Source organism: Neopsephotus bourkii, unplaced genomic scaffold (genome assembly GCF_033783945.1).
Source record: "Neopsephotus bourkii isolate Nb327-2 ecotype Australia unplaced genomic scaffold, CSIRO-AGI_Nbou_v1 NB_196, whole genome shotgun sequence".
Taxonomy (NCBI): domain Eukaryota; kingdom Metazoa; phylum Chordata; class Aves; order Psittaciformes; family Psittacidae; genus Neopsephotus; species Neopsephotus bourkii.
In genome coordinates, this window is record NW_026900709.1 from 12512045 (window position 1) to 12538427 (window position 26383).

At 55.1% G+C, this 26383-nt stretch overlaps 3 protein-coding genes and 1 long non-coding RNA gene across 6 annotated transcripts in view; 2 read left to right on the forward strand and 2 right to left on the reverse strand.

Annotated features, from left to right (window-relative positions):
- The first annotated feature begins 4948 nt into the window (after positions 1–4948).
- On the forward strand, positions 4949–6577 carry DLX2 (distal-less homeobox 2). 2 transcript variants are annotated; one of them, XM_061375907.1, is made up of 3 exons: positions 4949–5441; positions 5665–5852; positions 6127–6577. In XM_061375907.1, the coding sequence occupies exons 1-3, from the start codon at positions 5120–5122 to the stop codon at positions 6439–6441; spliced, it is 825 nt and encodes a 274-aa protein (XP_061231891.1). In that variant the 5' UTR covers positions 4949–5119; the 3' UTR covers positions 6442–6577. The 2 variants fall into 2 exon arrangements, with proteins under 2 accessions (XP_061231891.1, XP_061231901.1); XM_061375917.1 differs by having other exon boundaries at positions 5668–5852.
- A 6816-nt stretch (positions 6578–13393) lies between these two features.
- Positions 13394–16685, reverse strand: DLX1 (distal-less homeobox 1). Its single transcript, XM_061380363.1, has 3 exons — positions 16203–16685; positions 15470–15669; positions 13394–15102 (listed from the first exon to the last, which is right to left on the reverse strand). Exons 1-3 carry the CDS (start codon positions 16513–16515, stop codon positions 14848–14850), a joined length of 768 nt encoding a protein of 255 aa, XP_061236347.1. The 5' UTR covers positions 16516–16685; the 3' UTR covers positions 13394–14847.
- Positions 16686–20276: 3591 nt separating this feature from the next.
- Positions 20277–26383, reverse strand: part of METAP1D (methionyl aminopeptidase type 1D, mitochondrial) — a 48826-nt gene continuing 42719 nt past the window's right edge. For both annotated transcript variants that reach the window (XM_061380353.1, XM_061380346.1), the window contains exons 7-10: positions 22317–22414; positions 21676–21723; positions 20721–20799; positions 20277–20580 (exon numbers count right to left, since the gene is read on the reverse strand). In XM_061380353.1, the coding sequence (XP_061236337.1) occupies positions 20502–20580; positions 20721–20799; positions 21676–21723; positions 22317–22414 (304 nt within the window). In that variant the 3' untranslated portion in view covers positions 20277–20501. The remainder of the gene's footprint in view (positions 20581–20720; positions 20800–21675; positions 21724–22316; positions 22415–26383) is intronic.
- Positions 20338–21468, forward strand: LOC133226631 (uncharacterized). The gene is made up of 2 exons (XR_009729598.1): positions 20338–20473; positions 21170–21468. It is a non-coding gene; the product is annotated as an uncharacterized LOC133226631 (long non-coding RNA).

The following is a 26383-nucleotide window of genomic DNA, read 5'->3' on the forward strand; positions in this document are numbered from 1 at the left end:
CTGTGTTTAGACTGCACAGGTAAAGGTTATACAGATGTTACAATAAAAGCAAGAAAAAAATCTGTTCTCCACTACCTGTGCAAAACAAGAACTCATAATGACACAAATGATCAACCCAGCCTGAATATGCTCCCACAAAATACGCCTCTCAGCTTCTCTCACACTTGTCATCTACAGCAGCATTAGAAATTAGCTAATGATTCACCTTGAAAGTATTTTTCATGCATGCTCTTACTAAAGATTCTTTCCACCTAAATATTCATACACAAGACACTTTCCACAAAGATTTACTTATGGGCTGAACCCAAGTTTGCTCATATCCACTATGAAATGGGCTCAAAACCAACTGCTCTGGAGCCTATGTGTACATGCAGCCATCAGTGGCTGGTTTACAATCCCATATAACACTATTCAAAACCTTACTTTCTAGCTGTTCTACTAACACCCTTCTATAGAGAAAAGGATATAGCCTTTGTCAGGGCTGTTACTTACGATAGAGCTGTTAAAGAAAAAAAGAGGTGGTCAGAACAGCCTGAAGGGCCCTACTTAAGCACTAATTGGTATTTCACATCCATAAAGGAGGTGAGAGGGACTGTTTGGATGTGCTCTGCTTTATTCCCAAAACCCATGTGCCACACATGGAGGATTGATGCTCTACTGCCTTCATATTCTGCATACAAAACTTCCTTCCCCCTTCTCCCCACATCTGCCACATAATTAGACTCAAGAATGTGCTGCTATCAGACACTCACCCCAATGCATCAAGCTATGCACTTCCTCAGTGTAGTAGAAGGAAACAAATGAGAAACACCTGTGCTAAATAACCCCGGACTAATTCACTATTAAAAGTCACAGTTTGTGCTTTCATCTGCAAAGGTTTCTACTGAAGATTCCTCTGCAGCTCAGCACCTTTCTTCACTGAGAAAGATAATCTGAGGCCAAGTCATCTTAATAAACAACTCTGAAAGGATTTTACACAGCCCATGTCTCCTATCATGCTTGTATAAGCTCTTCACAACAAAGGGCTAAGAAAAGAAACCTTGGGGAGCCACACACAGGGGCATATTCTTTCCAGAAGAGTTTTGTGGGTTTTGGAATGAAGTAATCTGATGCACAGATGGATGAGACAATAAACAGTTTTAGAGAGGAAAATGATAATGCTGGATTCTGAAACTAAGCACAGGAGGTAGCAAGCATCTGGATGGGTGTTGAAAAGACTCATACAATTCTCTAAAAGCTGATATGCTTAATCCCTCAGAAAAGGAAGATTTAACTGTTACCATTTCTCTGGAGTATAATACCAGATCTCATAGGTACAATGCAAGCATAAACCCTTCTCGTGGCTTCATCTGGCACATGATTTAAACAACCCTTCTATTTTGAAGACAAATGCTCAGGAGTATACCACTCATTGTATCACCATAAATCCACTGGAAACCATTTCCCACAGCCATGAAAAGAAATCCATACTTCTTAATGTGCCACTGCAGTAGAGACGACTGTCCAAGCACTTTTTTGCAACATTATCAGAAATAATGGGCCCATTTCCCGAGATTCACCACATTCCCACTGAAATAAGCAAAATGGTCCAGGCAGATGTGGATCATAATGGACAAAATAGTATTAATTACAGTAGATTAAAAATTAATCTCTTAATGCTGAGTGTGGTTCTCTTCAAGTCAAACTTGAGATAAAACATTATGGAACAGCTTGCTCTATTGATCCCTAGGTTAAATCTATACCATATGTAAAGACTGAGGATGCCACCATTTAACTGCTTTCACATTTTTGTCAGATGAAATCTGTTTTAGGAAGAAAATAATAGAAATAATAGTTAACTAAAAAAATGAAACATACTGAGCAGAAGTTACTGTTCCCACTTCTATGGGTCATATACAAGTGGCCTGTTAAAAAACAAACAAACAAACAAAAAAACAAACCAACCAAAAAATTAATACAAACTGGTCAGCTGGAGAACCAGCCCATCTTGAAGGCTGACGGTCCTTTCTTGTGTTCATACACGCTGTGTTTAGCATACTCGATAAACAAAATACATCCACAGTCCTAGCAGCATGAGGACGCTTCTAAGACAAAAGTCAACAACAACAGAGCCAGCTCATTGTTTTGCAGCCTCTGGCAATAAGTGCTGTGCATTTATGAAAACCTCAATACCAAAAATTTGAACACTGAGCCGCTCTGCCATGAGAAGGCAAGCATCTTTCTCCCACTTGCAGCTGAATGACTATGGTCCATAACATAAATATTTTGCATCACCTATACATGCCTTCTCACTGGACATAAATAATAATACATGATCTATTACACCAACAACAAGCAAGACTGCCAGACAGTGATAGCAGGTACCCAAAAACTCCTCCCCTCCTCTGAGCTTTACCTCATGCTCCTGTCTCCATGGGTCCTTTCTCATTACCCATCTTTTGGACAACATTCATAATTCCCAAAACAGAGACAAAAAAAGCAGAATTGAAATTGTTAACACAACATGAGGACACAAAATCATATGAACACCGGGCAGCCTAATGCCATTATTCTTTTAAACTCCTCGCTAGTACCAAGACTGATTCAGAGGAGTGAGTTTTAAAACATCTATGGTAATTGAGTTTTCTCTTACTTAGTACAACCCTTCCTCCTTCCATCCTGCTGCCTGATGCCTTACTTCCCTGCCCCATAGCCTGTTCACCTTCACAGCCTGAAGAGTCATACCCTTACTTACACACGTTGGTGTTTCAACCAACCACCTTCCTCACAAGCAAAGTCCAAACAAATAATAATAAAATCAGATCTACAAGATCAACCATGTGAATGCGTGCATAAGTAACTCCTCAGTGATCATTCCAGCAGAGCCTGCAACTCCACACAGGCAAGACAACTGCAAGAACAAAGCCGTCCAAGCAGCTACCATGTGACAGTTCACTTAAATTTGTGAGCCCTGCGCTAACTTATGAGAAACAACTTGCATGCAAAAGATTATTGGTATAAGCTGAAGTAAACAAAACTATGCCCTTTGCTTTTTGTGTAAATCACCATGCACATGCGCGGGGCTGTACAGCACCAAGATAATTATTCCAATTAAGAAAAAACCCCCACCAAACAAAAATTACCAAACAAATAAAAAGCACAAACACCTTTGCCATATAGCAAAACAGATTTCAAAGAAAGTCATTTGTATTAAGTCCTCAGAACGAGGTAACATAAGGTAACATGTCCTTTCTCCTCTGTATTTTGCATGCTTCAAAATGTGACTAATGAGGAGCAGCCGACTGCCCAGATCTCTTCTGCCCCCCACTACATGCTGTCAGCCCCCTCCTTCTCCCCGTGCCAGTCAGAGCAGAAGCGGTCGTACATAATTTGGGGCAGCAGTAAACTCGGACTGTGGATTTGATAAACCAGTTTTCTTTTGCATTGAACACTGCCTTATGCCTGAGAGAGGCAGAAGCACAGGTACAGGCGCCCTGCCCTCTCCGTATCCCCTGGGCGCTTTCCCGGCCCGGCCCCAGGACCCCGCGGGCTCCACTTGTCCCGGCAGGGCCAGGCGCCAGGTACCGGCGCCAGGTACTGCCGGTGTCCCCCGGCTTCTCAGCACGTCGCTTCTTGCGGAGCCTGTTCCCTGGCTTAGCGCGGACCGCGCCGACTCCCTCCGCCCCGCTCCCGGACCACCTGCCACCGCCGGCGTCTCGGGGGCCCGGCCCGGCCCCGCTCACCTTCGCCTGGCGCCCTCCGCAGCGCCACCGCCCCGCCGGGCACAGACCGACAGGCTCCAGCCGCGCCCCGCTTCAAAGTGACCGCAGAGGGGCCGCGGCCGGGGCGAGGCCACGCCGCTGCAGGGGCGGGACGCCCGGTACCTGCACCGGCACCTGCGGCGGGAGGGAACGGCCCCCACAGACACAGCCGTGGAGAGCGGCGGCGAGCGCGAGGAGGGCCCCTGAGGGGGCACGCGCCGGGGGCTCGCGAGGCGGGGGCACGCGCGGGGTAAGCGCGCCTTTCGGCATTCCTCGACCCCTCTCCGCCCGCCGAGTGCGGGGGGACGGGCGGGCGCGAGAAACAGAGTGTGAGACCCCGAATCAGCCCGGGAGCCGTTCCCGCGGCCCTGGAACACAGCCCCGCTGCCCAGCGTGCCCCGAGGGGCTGCCCCCGGCAGAGGGCAGCGCCGCCGCGCCCACCAGACACCCGCCCTTCTTCGGCCGGCGCCGCTCTTGGTGCAGCTGCCCGCCAGCCGGGACGGGGCAGAGGACGGACGGCTGAAGGAGGGTGCCTGGCACAGCCGGTCCCACAACAACGAGCCGTTAGCGGCTGCCGCGTGGAGGGACGCCCCGTGGGTGCCACTGCTAGCAGCTGCCGTGTGAAATACACACGTGTGTGTACCCCATTAGTGTCGCCCCTCCGCGTGTAACAGCGCGGAGGTTTTGCAGGAAATCCCTGCCACCCTATCATGTAGAGGGGTGCTGCTCTCTCCCGATGTGGCCGATCCCCCAGGCCCAGCACAGCCGTGAGGAACCCCCAGGCAGGGTTCCCCCATCTCCGCTTGTCTCTTGCCGTCTTACTGGCGCCCGCAGCGCCAGCGCGGAAATGCCGCTGACGGCGGGACGTAAGCCGCTGGTCTACCGGCGGAGGCACACACCGGGCAGAGAGTGAGGGTCGGACAGTCCCATCAGACCACGATGCGGCCAGCGGTGGAGAGGGAAGGTGGTATGAGCCATAAGACAGGGCCAGGGCTGGTGCCGGTCCATAGCACCGACCTGCCCGGCTCAGGGAGCGACTCCACTGCTGTTCATGCCCCCGGCGCCGCTCCCGTCCCGCGCCCTGCGAACCCGCGGGGATACGGCGCGGCCGGGTACCCCATTGGCTGTTGCTAGGTGACGTGCGCCGCGCCACGTGACCAGTGTTAAATGCCGTCCCGGCTACGCGCGGCGCCGCAGATCCCGTCCCGCTGGCGGCGGCGGGAGCGCGGCTGCCCGCCCCGGCCTGGCCCCGCGGGTGCGGAACGCAGCGCAGCACAACGCAACGCGGCGAGCATGGTAGCGCGGCCCTGACCGCCTCTCCACGGTGGGGACGGCCGCGGGACGGCGGCGGCCCGTGCCCTGGTGGGAGGGGGAGAGGGATGACCGGGGTGCTGGAGAGCCTGGTGCCGGACATGCACGCCAGCCAGATCTCCGCCAGCAGCTACCAGCACGGTGGCTTGCACAAGCCGCAGGAGTCCCCCACGCTGCCCGTCTCCACGGCCACCGACAGCAGCTACTACAACAACCAGCAGCACGGGGCGGCGGGCGGGCCGCCCTACGGCCCGGTGGGCCCCTACCCCTACGCTGGCGGCGGCACCGCCCCTTACTCCGCCAAGGCCGGCTACGACCTCGGCTACGCGGGCGCCTACGGCTCTTACGGGCCCTACGGCAGCAGGACCTCTCCGGCCAACAACGACTCCGGTACGTCCAAAACCCCCGGTGCAGCTCTGGGGAGCTGGCGAGAGCCGGACGGCCACTCCAGGCCCGGCGATGAGGCGGTCGGGGCTCGGGATACGGGGTGGACCGGGAGGGCGCTCGTCCTCGGAGGGCCGCCTCGACGGGGTGGGCGGTGATGCCGCGTTGCGGACAGGGCTCGGGGTGGCGGGAGCGCCTCTCCTTACCGGGGCCAACGTTTCTGCCGTAGCAGAGAAGGAAGACTGCGAGCCAGAAATCAGGATCGTGAACGGGAAGCCGAAGAAAGTGAGGAAGCCCCGAACCATCTACTCCAGCTTCCAGCTGGCGGCTCTGCAGCGGCGCTTCCAGAAAACCCAGTACCTCGCCCTGCCCGAGAGAGCAGAGCTGGCGGCCTCCCTCGGCCTCACCCAGACCCAGGTAGTGCTCTCCCGCGGTGGTGTGCCCCGCCACTCGTCCTCCGCTGGATCGGATGGGGACGGCTGGGAGGGGGGGGGGGAGGGAGGTGTGGATGCGACCCGCGGCTCCCCGACAGGCCCGGGATGCCAGTGCGGGGGAAGAGTCCGCGCCGACGAGGCAGCGCCGGGACTGCCCGAGGCTGCCAAAGCTGCTCCTCCCTGCCCCTCCGCGGGCGGCCCCGGCGCCGGGGCGCCCTGGCAAGGCTGCGGCCGCCTGACGCCCCTCTTTCCTGCAGGTGAAGATCTGGTTTCAGAACCGCCGCTCCAAGTTCAAGAAGATGTGGAAGAGCGGCGAGATCCCGGCGGAGCCTCCCCCTCGCCGCAGCTCCTCGCCGCCGCCCCCCACCTCGCCCCCCACCTGGGACTTCTCTCCACACCCGCGCACAGCGGGGGGCACCGGCACCGCCAGCCCCAGCCCTGCCTCAGCTTTCCTCGGGAGCTACTCTTGGTACCCCCCGGGGCCCGGCGGCCCGGGGCACCTGCCGGCTGCCGCCCCCCTCCCTCAGCCGACGCAGCCTCCGCACCACCACGGCGGCAGCGGCATTTTCTAGGCGCCGCAGAGACTTTAGCCCGAGGGGCTACTGAGGTGCAGCACTGGTATTTTGGTGAAGCCCGGCTCCGGCCGTCCCGGAGGAGAGGAACCGGGTGTCCGCGCCCCATCCGTTGCGCCGCCGGCGGCGGACCCCTTGTGCGCTCGGCCCCGCGGGGTCAGCCCTCCCGCCGCCAAAATAACCATGCTGCGGAACAAGTACCCAGCTCCCCTCCTGCCGTCCGCCTTCCTCCTCCCCGGCTTCTCCATCCAACCACCGGTGCAGAACTTTGGTTAACTTTATTTTTTATTTTTTTAAAGTCGCTAGGTGCCTTTGCGGAAAACCTCACGTTGATGCTGGGGATTAAAGAATAAAATGTTAAAAAAAAATAGATAAATAATTTTATATGTACATTTAAGACAAGAGCCTCCCGTGGATAAGTTATCCTTTTTAGCCGTGATCGAAACCGTCCGGTGAGGGGGCCCGGTCGCAGGCGGCGGTTGAGGGGGGATTTCCGCCCGCGCGATGCCTCCGGGCTGATTTCGTGACCCGATGGGGCCTCCCCGGGGAGGGCGCCGAGCCCACCCCTCCGCTCATCCCCCCATCACCGGCAACCCAGCCACTGGCCCTGCCCCTGCGCCGTTTGATGTATAGAGTCGTGGAAGAAAAAAAAGGAAAAAAGAAAAAAAATAAGGGGGGGTATTTTTTGTTATTTATTATGGAGAACTTAAACAGTCTTTTATGTTTCTTTTACAATAAGCAGAGATTATTTAAATAAATTATTGTTTCCAGTGCCCGCTCTGAGTTTCTTTGGGAATGGGGGAGATTGGGGTGTCGATCTGTACCCCGGCGCTCACTGGGGGGGGTGAAAAGCTGCGAACCCTCTACCCCCTCCCCATCGCAACTGTTGCCGCAAGCCGGCTACCTCCCCCCTTCTTCTTCCCCTCTCCTTCCCGTCTACAGTAAAATCTCGCCCCTGACAGTCTTCTCGGCGAGGCCATGAATCACTCAGCGCTCCCGGCAGCAGCCCAGAGCCGCCCCCCCGCCTGCTGGCGCCAGCCACATTTCGCCCAGGGCTGGCTCCTGCCGCCTCCCAGCCGGGCCGGAGGGGTTTGGGGCAGGGCCGTGTCCGGGGACCGGAGTGCCCCTACAGCCGGTTCCCGCAGCAGCCCTGCCCCGGGGAGATTTCGCCTCCCCCTCGCCGTCGGTAGCACCGAGGCCGGGAGCCCGCGTGGGAGATTTGCTTGGGCCGGAGCTGGTGGGTGCCCCGAGCCCCTCCTGTGGCCCTTCGAGTGCTGGAGGCACCGCTTGGGCCTCTTCTGGATGTGCTCCCGAAGAACTGGACCCTCCAATACGTACTCCTCTGGGATGTAGCCCTCCAGGCTTCACCCTTCATAGCTGAACCCCTCGGGATGTAACCCCCGAGGGCTGGATCCCTCCAGGCTGCACCCCCTCCAAGTTGCACCTCTCCGGGATGGAGAGGGCTGACGTCCCCGGAATGTAGCCCTCTGGGGGACCCCATACCCCTCCCTGCACCCCTCCAGGCTGAGCCCCTTTCTAGACTGCTCTCCTCGGGAAATGCCCCCCCCCCCCCAACCTGTAACCCTGACGGGTGTAAACCTCTGGGCTGCACCCCTGGAGGTCCCGGTGTCTGAAAGAAGAGAGCTGGGAGGGGAGTCTCTGCCCCTTGTCGCACCGAGGGTCCCGCCAGCCTGGGAGGGTGCGGGGGGAGAGGGAGCGGTGCGGAGGATCCTGCTGCAGGCACGATGATGAAGTGGCCCAGGCCAGCTCGCCCGGGGCAGGGAATGTGCAGCACGACCAGGATTCTGCCGCCAGGCTTCGGCATAAGGAGCCCGGGCAGGGCCGGGGAAGGTGCAGGGAGGGCACAGGGGACACGCCGCAGCTGGGGGCCGGGAGGGTGGATTGCTCCTGGGAGCTTGGGAAAAGCTGGGGGCGAGGGGGGGGGGGGGGGCAGAGGACCGAAGGAGGAGTGAGGGAAAGAGAGGAAGAAGGGAGGTGGAGGACGAAAGAGGCGGCCGCAAATGAGGCGAGAGGAGGGAGCGGGAGAGACAAAGGGGGAAGCGGCAGCTGCCCGCCAGCTCCGGCACTGCCCCGGCGGCGCGGACGGGGAGGATACCCCAGAGCCGCACCGGGAAACAGCGGCCCGTCCCTCACATCTTCCCTCCGCCACTCCCGCCTCGGCGACCGCGGGGACACACCGCGGCAGCGGCCTCTGCCGCTCGGTCCGGCCGGGGGGAAGGAGCGGCGGACGGCGAAGCGGGGGAAGCAGCGGGCACGGCTGGGGCGGTGGGCACGGAGCGGGCTGGGTGGGGAAAGGAATCGGGGTCCCCCCCAGAGAGAGGGGCACGCGTGGGGAGGAGCCCACTGCCCCGCGGACTGACAAGGGCTGTGCTCCTGGCAGCGCGCCGTGGCCCCGGAGGGGTATGTGTGTGTGTGTAGGGTGTCTGGGACCCCCCTCTGCCAAATGACAAGTTTTGCTAAACCGCTCCTCCGGGAGGCAGGAGAAAACCGTGGGCCCGGGGCACGGCCGGGACGGGGACAGCCAAACCACCCCGCCCCATCGTTTCTACAGGCGCTTCTCGCTGCTAAATAAACACACACACACCCCCCAAACACCTGCCCCTCGTCCCCCCGCCACCTCCCCGCAGTCCCTCCTCGCCCATGGACTCCGTCTCGGTTCAGCGGTGCGCTGCGGAGCGTGGCGCAGCCCCATGGGGTCGGGCAGGATGCCGACAACTGCGGGGGGTTCCCTGGGAGGGGGACGTATATCACAGCGGTCCGGGAGCGGAGCACCCCGCCCCGGGACTGGGAAGACGGCGGCCCGCCCCTGTTGCCCCCCGCGCCTTCCTTCTCCTGTTTGGTTATTTATTACTTTATTACTTATTTATTCGCATTTATTCGCTGCCCGCTATCAGCGGCTCTCCCTGGGCTGCCCGCACCTGGTGTTTATGTGAGTGAGGCTTTTTGAGCTTCACCCCGCAGCATCCTCGCATCTTCCGCAGCCCTTCCAGGCTCCTCATTTCTCCCGCCGCTCGCAGCGGCTCGGGATGCTGGTCACAGCATGCGGAGGGGATGCACACCAGCGCGCCGCACCTCCAAGTGCACACGCATAGATCTGTGCGTGTCTGCAGTCTGCTTTCGCATGCTTTCTTTTCCTGTCCGACAGGACCGGGCGGGCACCGCTCTGAACCAAGTGCCCCCTCTCAAGGCGGCAGCTACGCGGGGCTCGGCTGCCCGGGGCCGGGACGAGCAGCCGAGGGGCTCTCCCAGAGCATCCCCAGCACTCCACGATGGGTTGGGGGCGGGTGAGACTGGGTCGATTCCTCCCCACGTCCCAGCGCCACCGCCTTCCTCTCCCCCCGCGTCGGGCCCGGCCCCAGACACGGGCGGCTGAGGGGGCCGGTCTCGGGGGGCTACCGGGGTAATCGGGGGGCTCCGCGGGCAGCCTGGGCCGGGGGGGGGGGGCCCAGCCGGCAGCCACCGGGCGAAGAGGCACCCGGTGCCTTTCGTCTCACGGGCGGGGCCGGCCGGGCTTGTGCCGTGGGTAGGCAATTTACTCATTTGCCCGGTGAAAAGAAAAAGCACGAGAAATTAAATTAAAGCGGCTCTGGCAAAAGGAGTTATTTGAGGCATGAATGTCTCCCCTAAAGCTGCAGCAATCATGTGGCATTAGACACTTCCGGAATCCTATAGCCAACTTGAAAAATCCCAGACCCCTTTTTTCCCTAATTTTTGCTCTGATCTGTAATTTTATCCACATTTGCACTAGTTTGAGCATTCTGGCTCTCCCATCTGAAAGCCTGCAATTACTATATAATTCTTCGCAATTTCACATGTCCTAATATGGACTGTAATTTTTGCGCAAGACAATTTCCTGCTATTTCAAGCATCAACATTGTCAAAGTTGTATGTACATAATAAATGGGAATATCAATGCATAGTTTTTAGCATAACATCTTGACTCCTCGATAATTATATCCGTTCGGAGCCTACGCAGAATTAGCCTGAATTGCATGGTAACTGCTGCTGCTTTAAAATTTTTAAAAATTACTCATAATTTTCCCAAAGATTACCAAGATCTCGAGTGCACAATGTCATCAGCGTAATGAAGAGTAAACATTTATGCTAATAATCTGCAATTTTTTTCATCAGCTATAAAGACAGAGGCTATATAGCAGAAAATTTCAGTCATATTCTGCAAGAGCAGAGCTGCAAAAAGGCTGCAGCTCTCGCTCGGAGGCATGTGCATCTCTGGGGGATCTCGATCCACATTTGCACTCTCAGGATATTATTATTGTGATCGGCTTCTTCTTCCTTTCTTTCTTTTTTTTTTTTTTTCCCCCTTCTCTTTTCCTTTCTCTCCCCTTTCTTTCTCCCTCCCCGATCCTCTCCCCCTGTCTTGCTCGCACACTGTCGCTCCTGTTTTGCTAACTTTCGTAGCAAAAAGACGCGCCCGGTCCTTTGGTGTGTTGTAAAGCAAAGACTTGTGCCCAGAGCCTCAGGGACTGAGGCGGCAGGTAAGGGGGGCGACACAGGGGCGACGCGACGGAGCACAAGGGGCGCGACGTGGACGGGTGCCCCGAGCGGGCCGCGGAAGCGGGGGGGAAACAACTGGCACCGGCTCCCGCAAAACTTCCCGCCGGCGGCGCCGGGGCGAGGGGCGGGAGCGGGGCGCCGGGCAGGGCAGGGCAGGGGGGGTTCCGCGCCGGGAGCCGCGCCGAGCCGCGGAGCGTTGCGCGGGCAGAGCGGCGCCGGGGCGGAGCGGGGGCACTCGCCACCCGGGGCTTCCGAGGGGCCACGCACTGCCGCCGGCCCGGCGCGGTCGTTCTCGGTGGTGGTTCCGCGGTGTGCGTTTGGCCGTTCCTCGCGAAGGGGAGCGCTACTGCCCGGTTCCCAGACAGAAGCCGGGCTGTGGGCAGGGACGGGGGGGGGGGGGCCCCGGCGCTGGGGGGGCCACATGGCACTTTTTCACCAGCGGGAGCGGTGCAGGCGGGCGGCGGAGGGGCAGCGGAGCGGGAATTTCTTGTCCCTCTCTGTCAAACGAAGGGAGCATATTCCGAACGCAGGCGGGCTCGGGCTCTGATACTTGATTCCCCCCCCCCACCCCCCCGAGTTTCAGGGGCCGCTCTGTGCTCTGCAATTAGATTGACACATGTACAACATCCCCAGCCATTCAAGGGGGTTCGCAGGGACACTCCAAGGGGATTTTTTTTCTTTTTCCTTTTTCTTTTTGGGTGGAAGATATTAAAGAGGTATCTGTTGTTTGGCAATTTTGCTAAGTCTGTCTTCATTACTTCAACATTGTGCATTTGCTAATTTGGAAGCCCCTTCCTATTGACAGCTCTGCTCCATACACCTGCAAGCAATTTGCAGAGCTCCAATATAGGAGAATTGCAGAGATGGCAGCTCGCACCTATTTTATGGTGGGTTTTTTTCCCTTCGCTTTTCTCAATGCACAGCAAATTTGGCTTTCAGTGCGTTATCTCTTTTGTTAATGCAAAAAGATTCCCTGGGCGAAAAAATTGCTCATAATTACCAGAGAGATGGGGAAACTGCATTAGAATAAATAAACCTGAAATTACTGTAATTATGTTGTGTTTGATGGGCTCGGCTTGTAATCAAGAAGAGAATACAGTGAAATGATGCTGACCCTCTTGGGTTTGCAGCTGTACGCGCACTTTGGGGTCTTTTTTTGCAAAAAAGAGTCATTTTGATCATCATTAAGCTGTGTGTAACCTATTTCAGAAGTGTTTGAAAATGAGGGGCACTTTTTTATTTTTTTTCTCCCCAACAAGGAAAAAATATATCCCAAAATTACATTTTGCCATTTACAGGCTCATCCATCGGGTTTTGTTTGCGGGGTGACAATTGTTAAAGGTATAATATTCGAAATCAGGATTTAAACATTGTAATGAGGTATTGTTTCAATATAAGCACCTTTGGATTATTCATAGTTTAATTAATATCCTCATTATGAAAATCTTCGAATCAGGTATTTGATGAACTACTTGTCAGCAACAAGGCAGAATTAATTAGGCCTGTATTGAGATTAACATTTTCAAATGTACAATTATAATAGCCTCTAACTCAAGACCGCCTCGCTGAGAGAAAACTAATAATTTCTCTATTTGAACTGTTAGCAAGACCTTATTGAATTAGGGGAAGCCAATATATCTTTAAAGCGCTCCGAGCTGCTTGACCACCCCATTTCTGTCCGGTCAAAAGCAGTTTGGTCTCTGGCTGCAGGCGCCGCAGAAGCTGCGCGGGTCCCGGTGAGCGGCGGGGCCGCAGAGCAGCTCCCGCTCCGCTCGGGGCTGCGGGGTGCTCGGGACAGGGCTGGGGCCGTGAGGCAGCGAGAAATGCAGCTCTGGGAAGTGTTTTCGGGGCCGAACCGCCGTGGGCCGCCGCGCCGCATTTGCGCGCCTGGGGGGATGCTGCGCTGCCGCGCATCGGCCTTGCGCAGACCCCGCTCTCTGCAGAGTGGGTGCGGGATTCGGGGAGGGTACGGGTTGCCCTCGGGGTTGCACACTCCGCGGAACCTTCGCGCCGGACAGCGACCGCCTCCCCTCCTCTCCGCAGCGCTTCGCTTCCAGTAGCGCGGGGAGCGGGAACGGCTGAGCCCGGCGCTGGGGTACCCGCTGCGGCCCCTGGACGGCTCCGCCGTCGAGCGGATGCACGGCCCGGCTGCCGTGGCCGGCGCCGTGGCGGTCCCGTCCCGCCCGCACCCGCCTCCCGGGCAAGGAGCTGTTCCCGGCCTCTCCTCGGAGGGTCCCGTGGCCCATCGCTACGTCCGCCGCCGGCTGGCTGGGTCCGGCCGGACATACCCGGGGACCGTCTGCTCTGCCAGGGCGGCCGTCCCCTTCCCAATCCTCGCCTCCCGGTTACGGCCACCGCCGTCCCGCCGCGTAGCGCGGAGGCTGGCCCAGGCCACGAGACAGGGAGCACGCGTGTCTCTTTTTCCAAACCATAATTTTACTGTCTCAAAGAAACTTTATAACTTATGTACAAAGATTTGTGTGGTTTTCGGTTTTGTTTCTGTTTTTCTTCCTTTCCCCAGATACAAAGCAATAAGTTAACATTCTCAATATAAAACTAAACTTTGACATATAGAACACTAAACACAGCCGAGCTCAGTTTATCACATCTTCCGAGTTTCACAAGTAAAATGTCAAGATCTCAGTACACAAAGCATCATGTTTTACAGCCACACGAAACGGAAATCATAATAATAATTAAAAAAGGCTAAATTTGTGCAACATGTTTACATAATAATAATATTAATAATAATAATAATGAATAAAATATGTACAGCGAGTAGCTCCTGCACGTCGGTTTGTGCATTTAGACTTCGGGCCGTCTTTGAGCGGAGAAGCCTGGCCGGGGCTGCGCGGAGCTGCGCGGGTGCTCCGGCCCGCCCGGCGGGACACCCCCACCCGCCGTCGCCGCCCTCGGGGCTCTCGTTCCGTTCTCCGCGCCTTGCTTCCCCTCGGCACCGCGCTCGGCAGCTGCTGCGGCTCCACTTCCGAGCAGCAAACAACGCGCACGTATTCCCTTTGTTAAATACGCGAGAGATGCAAACCCTTGGGCGCCAGCCCCTCCACAGCAGCGAAGTAGAAAAGTTCTTGTAAAAGTTAAAAATCGCGCCTTCTTTCGAGGTGGTTTATTGTGGGGAGGGGGAGTCGGGGGCCGAGTGTGTTTTTGTTTGAAGTAAACGGTGCGTCCGTCCGAGCAGTGCACTCAGCGAGCTGAGTTTGTTTCTGGCGCTCTCATAGTGGTAATTTAAATCAATAAATAAAACCCCTGTCTTCCCCTTTTAACAACAACAAAAAATATACAGATGGAGAGTGAAAGGTACAGAAAACGTCGAGGGAAAGAAGCTCTGGACATTGTACAGCTTCCTCCCCCCTTGCAATTGAAGAGACCGTCAGATCCGAGTAGCAAATAAATGACCTACATTTCAACAGACACAGACAGACAGACAGGACAGAGGAGAGGGCTTCCCCCCTCCCAAACATCGTTTTCCGATTGTCCCACAAAGCCGCGGCCGCCGCTCGCGGTGCTCTCGGGCTGGTGCGCGGCCGGTGCCCGGGGCCGCCCGGCAGCTGTCAGCGCTGGGAACCGGCCGCATCGCAGCTGTGCGCTCCCGCACCGGGCTGCGGGGCAGCGTCCCAGCGGCTGGACGGGCAAGAGACCTCCTGCTTGCTTGTTCGCTTGGGTTTCCTTTGTGTTTTTGTCCTCTCTCTCTTTCCCCCCGTTATTATTTTTTTCCTCATTTTCCCCTTTCCTTTTATTTTTTTTTTCTTAATTTCTCTCTTTTAAAATTTTTTTAAAAATTATTTTTTCCATAATGATTGCGAATCTTTTCGGGACCGATGGTGCTTGCGGTAGGGGAAAACGCGTTTATAATCACATCAGCTGCGGCTGCTGCATAGCTTCTTGGTGGGCCGAAGGATACCACGACGTGTAGCTGGGGATGTAGGTGCCCGGGGTCCCCGACGAGGCCTTACCAGAGGCGGAGGTGGTATTCCACACCGGGGGCACCGGTGGCGAGCTGCCGGAGAGAGCCCTGCCGTTGGTCAAGGCGCTGCTCTCCAGGGCGGCCCCTCCTTGCTTCATCAGCTTCTTGAATTTGGAGCGCTTGTTCTGAAACCAAATCTTCACCTGCGAACGGGAACGGGCCAGGGCTCAGCATCCCTCAGTACGGTCCAGCATCCCTCCCGCCCACACCGTCCCCACCGGGTCCAATGGACCCAACACCCGGCGGCCCCCCGGATTCTCCCCCTTATCTCCCAGTGGTTGCTGTGCCCCTTGCCGTTTCGTGATGCTAAACCACCCGGTGAGACTCTCCCGCCCGCCCCATCGCTGAGGAGCAGCCGGCGCCGGGGAGGCCCCTCTGGGGCCTTTGTGGCACCGGCTGCTCCTCCGCGTCGGGGCGGGCGTCGCGTTGGGCCCTGTTGTGACCCGTCTGCATCACGCGTGGGGACATGGAGAGGACAAGGGAGAGAGGCCGCCACTATCGGAGCTATACCTGGGTCTGGGTGAGTCCCAGAGATGCTGCGAGCTCGGCTCTTTCGGGGAGAGCCAGGTACTGAGTTTGCTGGAACCTCCTGTTCAAAGCCTGTAGCTGCAAACTGGAATAAATAGTCCTGGGTTTGCGTATTTTTTTCCCTTTCCCATTAAAGCGAACTTCCCCTCCTTCTACCACAGTGCTTTTCTCGGATTCGGCCCCTACAAACAACAAGCGATGCAGAATAAATAATAATAATAATAATAATAATGGCAGCAATAGTAATAACAGCAGTAGCAGCAGCAGCAATAGTAACAATAACAGCAGCAACATCAACAATAACAATAATGAGAAGGAAGAAAAGTGAAGCTCGACTAACGCTAACAAAGGCTCCGGGCTATTATGGCAGCCCAGGCTTCTTCCCAGAGAAAGTTTGCTATTTTTACAGGCTGCAGTTTAGGTTTAATTACCCTTAATTGCATACATTGTTTATAGCGCTACGCAATAAATAATTACGAAGACTAATACGTGCACATCTGGGTTGATTTCTTTTCCAGCCAGGCATTGTGTGCTCTGTGTACTGCTCCCCTGTGATCCTCAGCCTCTCCTCACTCATATTTTGTAATTTAATTTCATTTCTCCCCCCCCCCCCCGATAGATTCTGTTGTGGTTTGTTTTTTAATATACGAGCACCTTCCCTCCCTCTTTGCCTTCCCTCCCCTTTCCCCCCCTCCCCAAAGCCGAGTGCACCTACCTGTCTCCTCTAACCGGGTCTGAGTCAGGCTGGAGCTGTTGGGGTAGGACTGCACTGAACTGATGTAGGGGTTGCTGGAGTGGCTGCTGACCGAGTTCACATAGGGGTAGCCCAGCGGTCGGGAGAAGGACGAAGCTGTGCTGTACGAGCTGTCAGGCTGAGAGTGGCCCGCGGAGTGTAAACAGTGCATGGAATAGTGTCCGTGGGACATGGGAGAAGGAGACATTTGCTGGCTGGGCGGCCCAAACTCCATAAAGACAGCCTTCCCTGAGACGGGGCTATTTAGACTCTCTGGCATGGTAGTCATGGTCATTTCTTGTCGCTTGGTCTGTGTGTGTGTTCTCTCTTCAGCTTGCCTTTTTGGGGTCTGTTGTGTTTCTCAGGACAGGAAAGAACCCAATTTAAGCGGAACAGGGTTTTTCACTTTCCATTCATAAGAAAATGGAGTTTGTCTCTTTGAAAAGTCTAAGCATGATGCTGTAGATCTACACAAACTCGCCTAAAAGCTTTGACTCAGCCAAGCCTATGAATATTCATGAGCTGGCGGAGCTGATTGGTCCGCCGTCTTGCATAATCGCTTTGGATTGGTCCAAGGCGCTCGGGGCTCGCCCGGACCCCGGTGAGCGCGGAGCGCCGGGCTGCCAGCGCCGCGCGTCCCCGTGCGCCGGCCGCATGCCCCGACGGCAACCGCCGGCTTGGCTCGGCTCGGCTCGGCTCGGCTCGGCGGCCTCCGCTACGCCGGCTCCCCGGCAACGCTCCGCGGCCGGAGCAGGGACCGGAGCCGCCTGGGCTCCCTGCTCCCATCGCGGGCCGCCCGCTCCCGGAGGCGGATGGCGGCGCCCAGCCGGAGCTCGGCAGGAGGCAGCGCGCCGCTCTCCGCCCTTCTCCTCGGCCCCTCGCCGCGCAGGAGGCTCGGAGAGGACGGCCGCCGCGCTCCACCAGCCCCCGCGGGGTGAGGGCCCACCTTGCGAGACCCGCAGACAAAGCGGTCGTCCCCTTGCCAGCCCGGCCGCGCAGGCTCCGCGGGCACGCAGGGGCTCTCCGCCCCGGCTCAGGGCAGCCCGGTTGTTGCCGTTATTGTCCTTAAAGAGAAAAAAAGGGAAAAATTCCAAGGAAACAAACCTCGCCCTGTCCGGCCAAACGGCGCATTTGAGCTTAAAATGAAAACTTCCGCGTGCGTTAGCAGTAAATGAGGTGGGACTTAGGAGATCCTCCCCAGAAAGCCCACGATGAATCCCAAATTACTTTGTTAGATAATTAGAAAGTGTTGATAATTATTTCTTTCATAATTCAGCGGTGTGACTGTAACAGGAAAATGATCTTGTGAAAGTTCACACGTGCAGATGTATTAGTTACTGATTCATTTGATTAAATGCTAGTCTCAAGTGCTCTGATCCACAGCTGAAGGCGGCCCCATTAGCATAACACTGATGTTTAATTTTCATACGCATAATTAGCCATATATTTAACACTAATAGCAACATGCAGCCTTCCAGCATTAAACAGCCTGGGATTTGATCTGGCCTGGGCTGAACTTTCCCGGTTACACCTAGGCTGTCTAGGGTGCGCAGTTATCACGGCACCGCATCTATGTAATCAAGCTCGTTTTGGCGAAGGGGGAACACCAATAAAAGGGAACATTCAAAACAAATCGCGGGGCTGATGCCGCTCGAGGTGCCAGTCCCGGACGGCCTTCCACCGCCACCGGGGCTGGGGCACCCCGGCAGCGCCCGCATACCGGGCTCGGGCTCCACCGGGCAGCGTCGGTCCTCGAAGCAACCTTCTCAGGGTTGCGCAAAACCTGACAAGACCGAGCCCCTCCGCTCCTGTTTCTCCCCCCCGCCCCCCCCCCCTTTCATTAGCGCTCCGTCGGTTTAATTGCCCATTTCCTAACGCCTCTTTTACTTCCTCTCCCCCTCCTTTTGTTTCCCTTTTTTTTTCGCTCGCGATGCAAAGTTAATTCTCACGAAGCGGCCGCGGCTCGGCGCGGGAAGGGGCGGCAGCGGTGTGTCCCCACAAGGACCCCTCCGGCAGCCGAGCCATGTAAGTGACCACCCGCGGCGTGTTTGCGCGTTCCCCGAGGCTGGACGGGGCGCCCCGGCAGCTCCGGCGCCTCCGCCGACCTCAGGTCCGGCGGCTGTGGAGAGGGGAAGCTGCTCTGTGCGCACCGGTTCTGCCACCACCTCCTCAGGCTGTCCGGGCGCTGGCAGGTCTCGGGGCGAACCATAATTCTGACGGCCCAGCCAAAACCCCGCGGACCGGACGGCGCGGTTGTGCTCACACCCGTCCTCCGTGCAACGCCGGCCCTGCGCAGCACGGCTTAGGGGGGCACGGAGAGGCCGCTGGATGCCCCGACCCCGCGGGGGCGACCGCCCCGTCGGGGTTCCTGCCGTGCTTCCCCGCAGGGGTTCCTGTGTGAAAGGCTTGTGCGAGGCGCCGGCTGTCCCCGCGTAGCTGAGCCATCCCTTCAGTCTCATTCATAATTAGGATTACAAACGTGCGCCATCAATGCCAGCGCCTGGCTGGTACAGCTCCACCGCGGCCGGTAAAAGAAGCAGTCCCGTCAGTTACTGAGGGGTTCAGAGCAAACAAGTTATTTCCAGGAGCTGCTAGCAGCCTCCTTAACACGGGGCAGCGGGGGGGTTCCTTGCCCCCAGCTGCCCCGTTCCAGCCTCACCCCACGCAGAGGCAGGGGATGGGGGAAGCTCAGCACCTGCGGTGCTATCCAGGGGCTCTCGGAGCGGCCACCCGCCGGGAGGTGCCCCTGGTGTGTTGCCAGGACGCGCGGGACCCCCAGTTGCTCCCAGCGCCCTGGGGTCTCCGAAAGTAAAATACCCCCTTCCCAGTCCGTCGGGCAGTGCTGGGGGTCCCTCGCCTCCCGCTGCTCAGCGCGCTGTTTAACCTCTGTGTATTTGTAAACTTGTTGGCTGCACCGTTTGTTTTTACAGGTTTTAAGGCTTTCCAAGCTCCTCTCGGGGAGGACGGAGCCGAGCGGCTGCCCCGCGGTGTTAGCCGTGTTCTGGTGGGGTCCTGCTTTTTGAAAAGATGCTGTTAGGAACTATTAGAGCTGACAGCTCGCTGTACTCGAGTGAAAACAAACAGCAGCGTAATGCTGTAAGAAAGGGGCTTACTTCTGCCCTGAACCACTGAGGGACCCGGTGCAGAGCAGCCCCGGTCGCCTACATGTGGCAATCTCGGCACAGGACAGCATCTGCCTACAATTAAGGGCAAGTTATTTGTACCAAAACCGCACCTCTGCTGCCGCGGATCTGGGGCATTTCTCGATGTCCCTTACTGATAGCCAAAGCTACCCCGCATTTCAAAGGACCAGGAGGTCCTGTTCCAGTAAGTAGCCTCTCAATACCAACGCCAGAGCCGCGCGGCCCTGTGGGGTGGTCAGTAACCGGCTAATTGCAAATGACACCCCCCCACACACACACCGCCCGCAAGCCCGGGGCAGCACCGCAGGGAGCGCGGGGCCGACTGGGACCCACAGCACATGAGGAGCACCAGTTCCAAACTCCATCCAGGAGCCGGGGCACCCTTCAGACCGCAAACTCTTCTGTTTCTGTTAAACGCTTTCACTGCGGAGTGCCTCTCCCTTAACTAACATGGGCACCGCAGAGCAGTGATTACCCCAAACCGGCTAATTCTTCAAGCAGGGCAATTATTGATCTCCAGAGAAGCACGCTTCGCATCTCATTTTTAATCACTTTTTTCTTTGTGCTGTGCAAAGAGAAATTAGCTGAGGCAGGAAGGAGGGGAGGGGGCTGCTGTTGGGAAGGCTGTGCGAGAGAAGGCAGCTGCCGCTCCTGCCACCCTTGGGAAACTTTTGTGCACCCTAGTAGAAGTTACAGCCTGGGAAACAGAACTGTGCCAATCGCTGTGTAGACAAACTGACCCCGTATCTTAGCTATAAAGGGAAAATCCTATGTTCCCCTGTCCTCTCAGCTGCACAGAGACCATGTCATCTGATACATGTTTGTCCCACACAGGATTTGGAAGAGAGGGGACCCGCTCTCTGCCCCTCACCCCAAATAACCCAAACCCTTCGCACTCACAGGCTGTGCATGGCTGCTTCCAGGGTCACAAACAAGCCAAGGGACTTTATTAAATCCTCACCAGCTAACACACAGAAAGGTCTATGTCCAGAGCCAACCTCTCCAAGTGCTTTTTCTGTCCTCTGCTGTGAGTTCTGCAGCACCCATTCTCCACAGAAACTACAGAAATCCTCCTCTCTTCCGAGTGAAACTTGAAATCCCAGAAGCACAGTGAGTCCCTCCACTTCTTGCTCCATCTTTAGGCTTCTTCCACCAGTTTAGATAGTATTTCTGCTCCCTCTGAGGTAATCACAATGGTATGTTCAAACTGTGCTGATCTGAAATGCACATTTAGCAGTTATTAAGGGACAAATGCATCCACTGTGCCTGAAACACTCACCCGGTTTTGGTGGTTTTTTTGGCTGTCAGTGATCAGTTCTACAGCGTTACGAGAGATCAAAAAAATTAAATCAGGCACCTTTTATTGTCTACAGAAATTGCAGTCCATTTATCCTTCAGAATCTTAAATTCAGGGGATCCTTCCATTATTATTGGCTCTGCAGCAAGAAAAACAAGATGCATCCTAAAGTTAGTTGTGTGGAGTGTGAAGCAAGCAAGAAAGGGGGGGTCCCAGCAGGTAGCTCCCCTTCTGCACAGGTCCCGCTCCCCTGGGCTAGCACTCCCTTGAAACACTAAACTGGGAACTAAAGAGGAAGACATCAAGGTAGGAAGTTGCCCATTCCTCTTTTGTAAAAGCAGGGAATTTTAATCAAGCTTTAATTAAGACCCCGTGGATAATAACCAAAGCACCAACCACACTTATAAACAGCAGATAGTTTTAAATATGTGAATTTTTTAAACAGGCTTAAAATGTTCATTAAATCAGCAAAACAACAATTTTCTTATTTCCCTCTAATTGCCATTTAGCCACACGGTGCGAGAGAGGGCTTTTCCCCGGCGGCTCTCCGTGATTGGTACCTTGCTGGTTCAGCCCGCGGCCTCAGAGCCCAGCCGCAGCCCCGCCGGGCAGCGGGCGAGTACGAGGCACTTTGGGCTGATGCTCCCCGGTACACCGCAGCTGCGGGGACACGGACCCATCCTACCCATCCTTCCCATCCTTCCCACCCCCCACAGCCCAAGGGGGGCGGCAGAGACTCCGCCTTGCCAAAAATACGCTTCCAAAATGTCATTTAGGAGGATCTATAATAATCATTTAATTCTCTAAATCTTGTCATTTGGAAGCTATTTCACTCAATCGGTTCCTCAATACATTAAAAAAAATGATATTTTAATCTTCTGCTTCCTAAGGGGTCAGTGTCGCTGACATTCCCCTATCTGCACGGGTATTTCGATATCCCAATAAAGAAACGGTCCGGATCTGGGCTGCTCTGTGTGTGCTTTTTTAAAGAAACCCGTAGCAGAGAGTTACTAACCTATTGTGAACGCCATTCCCTCTTCCATTAGCAAATCGCTGTCATTGGCTACAAAAGAAAATAAAACGCGGTTATGACTGCTGGGTTTTTGGTTGTTGGGTTTGGTTTTTTCCCCTTCTTAATAAACACAAACAGCACTTGGTTTAACCCCATTTTTTGGCTCGCAGGTACCGCGCACGCCGGTCCCCGCTACGAACCGCAGCATCCGCCGAACGTGATCCCACCTCGGCTGTAGCGGGACCGCCCGAAGGCGGCTCCGTCCAGGCCGGGCCCGGGGGCTTTAACTTTTCGTCCGAGATTTTTCTTTGCCCTGTAGCAAACTTTGCCGGCATGGTTCAGGAGCGGGGGGGGATGCAGGGGTACGGGGGGTGGTGCAAGGGCATGGGCGTGCGGGGGTCAGAGGCGGTCCGCGGGGCTCTGCTGCCCCAACGACTTCGTTAAAAGAGCGACTCTCAGAAAAGGAGGCCGGGTCTGCCCGCCAGTACCCAGCTTGGAACGCCCCCCCCCACCCCCTGGGGGATCCCCGCCGGGACCGGCAGCGTGCCTGGGTGAGGAGGGGGGTTCTGCTCGTTTTAGCCCCTCTCCTGGAGTGGTTCCACCGCCGGGGGCAGAGCGAGCACGGGGGCAGAGAGGCCGCTTACCGTGGTGCCACACCTCGGGGTGCCCGTGGAAGTACGACCCGATGCCGTGGCCGACGAAGAACGGGCAGACCTGGAAGCCGCCGTGCAGCGCCACGGAGCTGCGGGGGCAAAGAGGGCACCGTGAGGGAGTGTGGCTCGACCACAACCTCTGCCAGCCCCGGGTCTTGCCACCACACTGGTATCAGCAGCAGCACCACCCAGCCCCCATCCCCAACACTGGGTCACCACTTTGCGCCTGCTCCAAAAGACAGCAGCCGTCGGAGCTAGCACTGTTAGGTTTCAGAGTGAACATGCCTGCCAGCAGAGGCTGGTAGCTTCTGTGTCGGCCCTGCTGTCTATGCAAGGCAGCAGCATAGCATGTCCCTATCTGGTGCTGGGCAACCTTTTCCACAAGCACATTGGGAACTCATTTTAACCTGGGACAGCTAAATGGCAACCAAGTCACGCAGCTGAGGCTCCAGCACACCACCGAACTGCAGCCTCTGCGTCTGCCAAGCCCTCCCTCTGTGCACAGTCCATGCTGGGTTGGGTATGCACTGTCTGCACTGGGTTTTCTGCAGGAAAATAGGTTCTTGCTGCCAACAGGGAGAGTTAAGAGCCCTACTGCTTCCTTTCTGGAATACTGCGAATATTCTGTACCAAAATGTATTGAAACTCCAGCAAATCTATTCCTGATAATGAGCCCATCACCAAACCCATCAGTAGCAAAATGGAAGTCATAGTTCATCAGTTCTGCCTGGGAGATCTGTCCTGTTCTCCAGGGCCTGCCTCAGGGAGGAACATCTCTGAGACCTGCCTGCAGGAACATGGTCAGGCACTGATCCCTGCCCATGTCAGGAAAGCAAATTCCTATTCCGATCCCTAAAAAAGGTATGTGGGGTGTCCTCTGGCTGCTGGGCTACCCCATGCCTGCAGGCTTCACTCTCGGACTCTGGCCTTACTCAGGCAGCAGTGCATGGGGTGACCTAAGGGCTCAGCCAGGAAGGCTGCCACATCCAAAACAGAAATGTGCAGAGGTTTGGGGGGACCTGAAGGTGGATTAGAAGTGACAAGGAGGGTACCCCTGTCCCTGCATATGATCCCCATACTATTTCTAAAATCAAGCAGGAAGGCACTTAGCCTGAAAGATTTCACCTACAACATTAAAATCAAACGTGTTTTAAATGAAACTTGAAGTTTTAAGAACTTCAGGTTTGCCTATATTTAACTGTAACATGTTTTCTCAGAGCTTGACTACAGGCAGAAAAGCAGAAAAGTTAAGAAACTCAAACAAAAGCGTAAGCTCTCACAGAAATTAAAGCATGTTAAACCCTACAGGCAGACTCTCACTCAGGTGCAAAGTGGCCTCAACCTGCTGCATGCAGTGATCCCTTTGCACACCAGGTTTCGCAGACCCTGCAGTGCTGGCTCCAGTGCCTGTGGGTCACCATCCCAGAATTTAATGCCACTGCAATTGAGGGACATGGTGCTCCACCACAGCAAAATGACAATGTGAGAGTCAGGTCAATGGTTAATAATGCTGCAGCATTCAGACCTTAAGAGCACATTCTAACAGGATTTGTATATTAGCTTTTACCCACCCATTGCCCTGATACAAAGACCCATCACATTTCATTCATTAACTCTAGAGAAAATGGAATGTCAATTTTAGCTGCCTCCAAACTCCGAAGTATTGGCAAACAGGGTTACCAATAAGGTTAGAAGTTTGGCTTAATTTGGTTGTACACAAAGCCATCTATATGGAAAAAAAGCAATGAAGGTTTATGCAGCAAAAAGTCCTACTTACAGATGGAAAACCTTCTCCCCTGCCTTTCTAACACATTGCCCACATCTGGGTCAGAGGCATGGCCTGCTGGCCATGACAATACTGAAGGCCAAGGAAGAAGCACAGAGAATGGAGTTGAAAACCAAGATTACTCAGAAACATACACAAAATGAAACGGATGATCTCCAGTGACCAAGCCCAGAGCAATGCAGATAATGAGTCCCATCTGGGTGAAGCAATTCTCTGAAGAGAGAAGGGAGAAGCCATCCATGCAACATGTGATAAGCTTTTCTTTCACCTTCTTCTGCAAGCCTTTTTGCAAGAGGACAAACAATCCCACTGACTACTCAGCTTTGCCGATGTCCTTACATGGCACTCCTGACCACTGAAAAAGCACGGTTGGTTTATGAGATGTTTTGTATTATTACAGGATTTCCCCCCACCAAAATACCCATCTTCTGTAGCAAGACAGAAAGTTTTTTTCTGTGCAGCTATTCTTCCAGGCACCATGGCTACATACTCTCTGCGGGCAAGGGAAGCTGTTGCCCCAGCACTCGGCTGCTGCTGAGGGTGGCAGTGGCAGCAGCAACTGCGTGCTGAGCATCGGGTGCAAGAGCACTGAGGTACACAGAAGGCAGTGTTAAGACAGCATCCTGTCCTCAGATGGTGAAAGAACTGGTTCTCGTGCATTTCAACAGCAAATTCTGCCACTTTTTTGCCAAACAGCTTGAAAACAACTCCGTTGGCACCAATACTTCAGTGGTTGCTGTCTGTGATCAAAATAAGGGATCTTGGAGCTCACAGGGCTTTGACATCAGTGCTGACAGACGTCCGTGCCCCTCCTCCTTCCCACTTAATAACGTCTACCTAGAGAGCTTGGGTATTCTTTACATAAAATGCAACATGGTCAATGAACCTGAAGTGACACACAGAAAACCTGTGGAGAAAATAAGCTGCAGGTATGAAACTCAGCCACGTTCAATCTGGCTTTAGCATCTGCATGCGCTTCAGAAGCACCTCATAGGGAATTTCACTCCACAACTACTAGCTTTACTTTGAAGTATTTAAAAATCCTAGTGAGCTATTCATCCTTGTGGAGTTACAGTAAAACACGCAGCTTTCATAAAAACCCAAAGCTACTAACCCCAGCTACAACTTGCAAAAGCAGTTCTGCAAATGTACACATTGGCTCTAAGTGCTGTCAGGAGGACTGTGAAACAGCTCTGAGAAGAGTGAATTGAACTGTTAATCTTGGTCAGCCTCTCCAGTCTCCAGGATTCCCAGGCTGTGGAATCTGATTAAAAATCAAGATTCCATGGAGTAGATAATTTTTGCACAAGTTCTGCCATTTGCTGCTGACAACAGCTCAATATTTTGGTTTCACTGTTTCACTGCCCAGCTCAGGACCTGTCAGCGTTGGCCTTTCTTTCCAGCTCTCTCTGGAAGGCAGCCTTACAAGACTGCAGCCCCAGCTCCATGTGCTGCACCTAGCAGACAGGCAGCATCCAGAGGAGTCCTGACTGCAAGCACGAAAGCAGTGAAGGTGGAGGCAGGAGTTGGCATGGCTGAGCTGGGCCACCTGGCATCTGCCGTGGGAAAGGAGAGCTGCACCGCTGGGTGGATGCGCCAGTCTGCCAGTTCCCCTTGGCTGCCGAATCACTTCCAGAGCAAAGGCTGGGCAGTAGAGCCATGCCACACTGACAGCATCAAGGGGGAAAAAAGGGTTCTTCAAAATAACCATTGTCAGAAATATCCAGTGACACATTTATCATCACACACTTTATTCTTTGAGCCATGTTGCACACCTGGGCAGAGGTGAATTGGGCAGGATTAAAAGCATAATCATTTAATGAGACCAGTATTTGATTTTGCGTTTTGCTGCCATGTGTTTCAGCCCAGTGGCTGCGAAGTCAAGAGTACCTGCAGTGCTGCTTCTCTTCTGCTGATGGCAAAGCCAGGCAAAGTATCTGGCATTGGGACGAACTGGCAGCAGTCAAGCTGGTAAAGGACCATCACTGAGGGCCAGGCTGTCCACCTGAACACATAGGCAGAGCTTTTGTGTGGTGGTATCATGCTTCTGAGAATGGACAGAGACAAGAGAGTTGGGTGCCAGCTCCCCCCTGAGTATCTTCTTCCCATGTTGCCAGACAACAGTTAATTCCTCAAAAGGAGGGATGAGTCTGGAGACGTGTATTGCTGTCCTGCCAGCAGTCCAACAGGGAAATTGCCACAAAGCCACAACAAGGCAGGACTGACTCTTACAAAGCTCTCCTTGATACTCTGCAGCCTCCTCTGAAAGGAG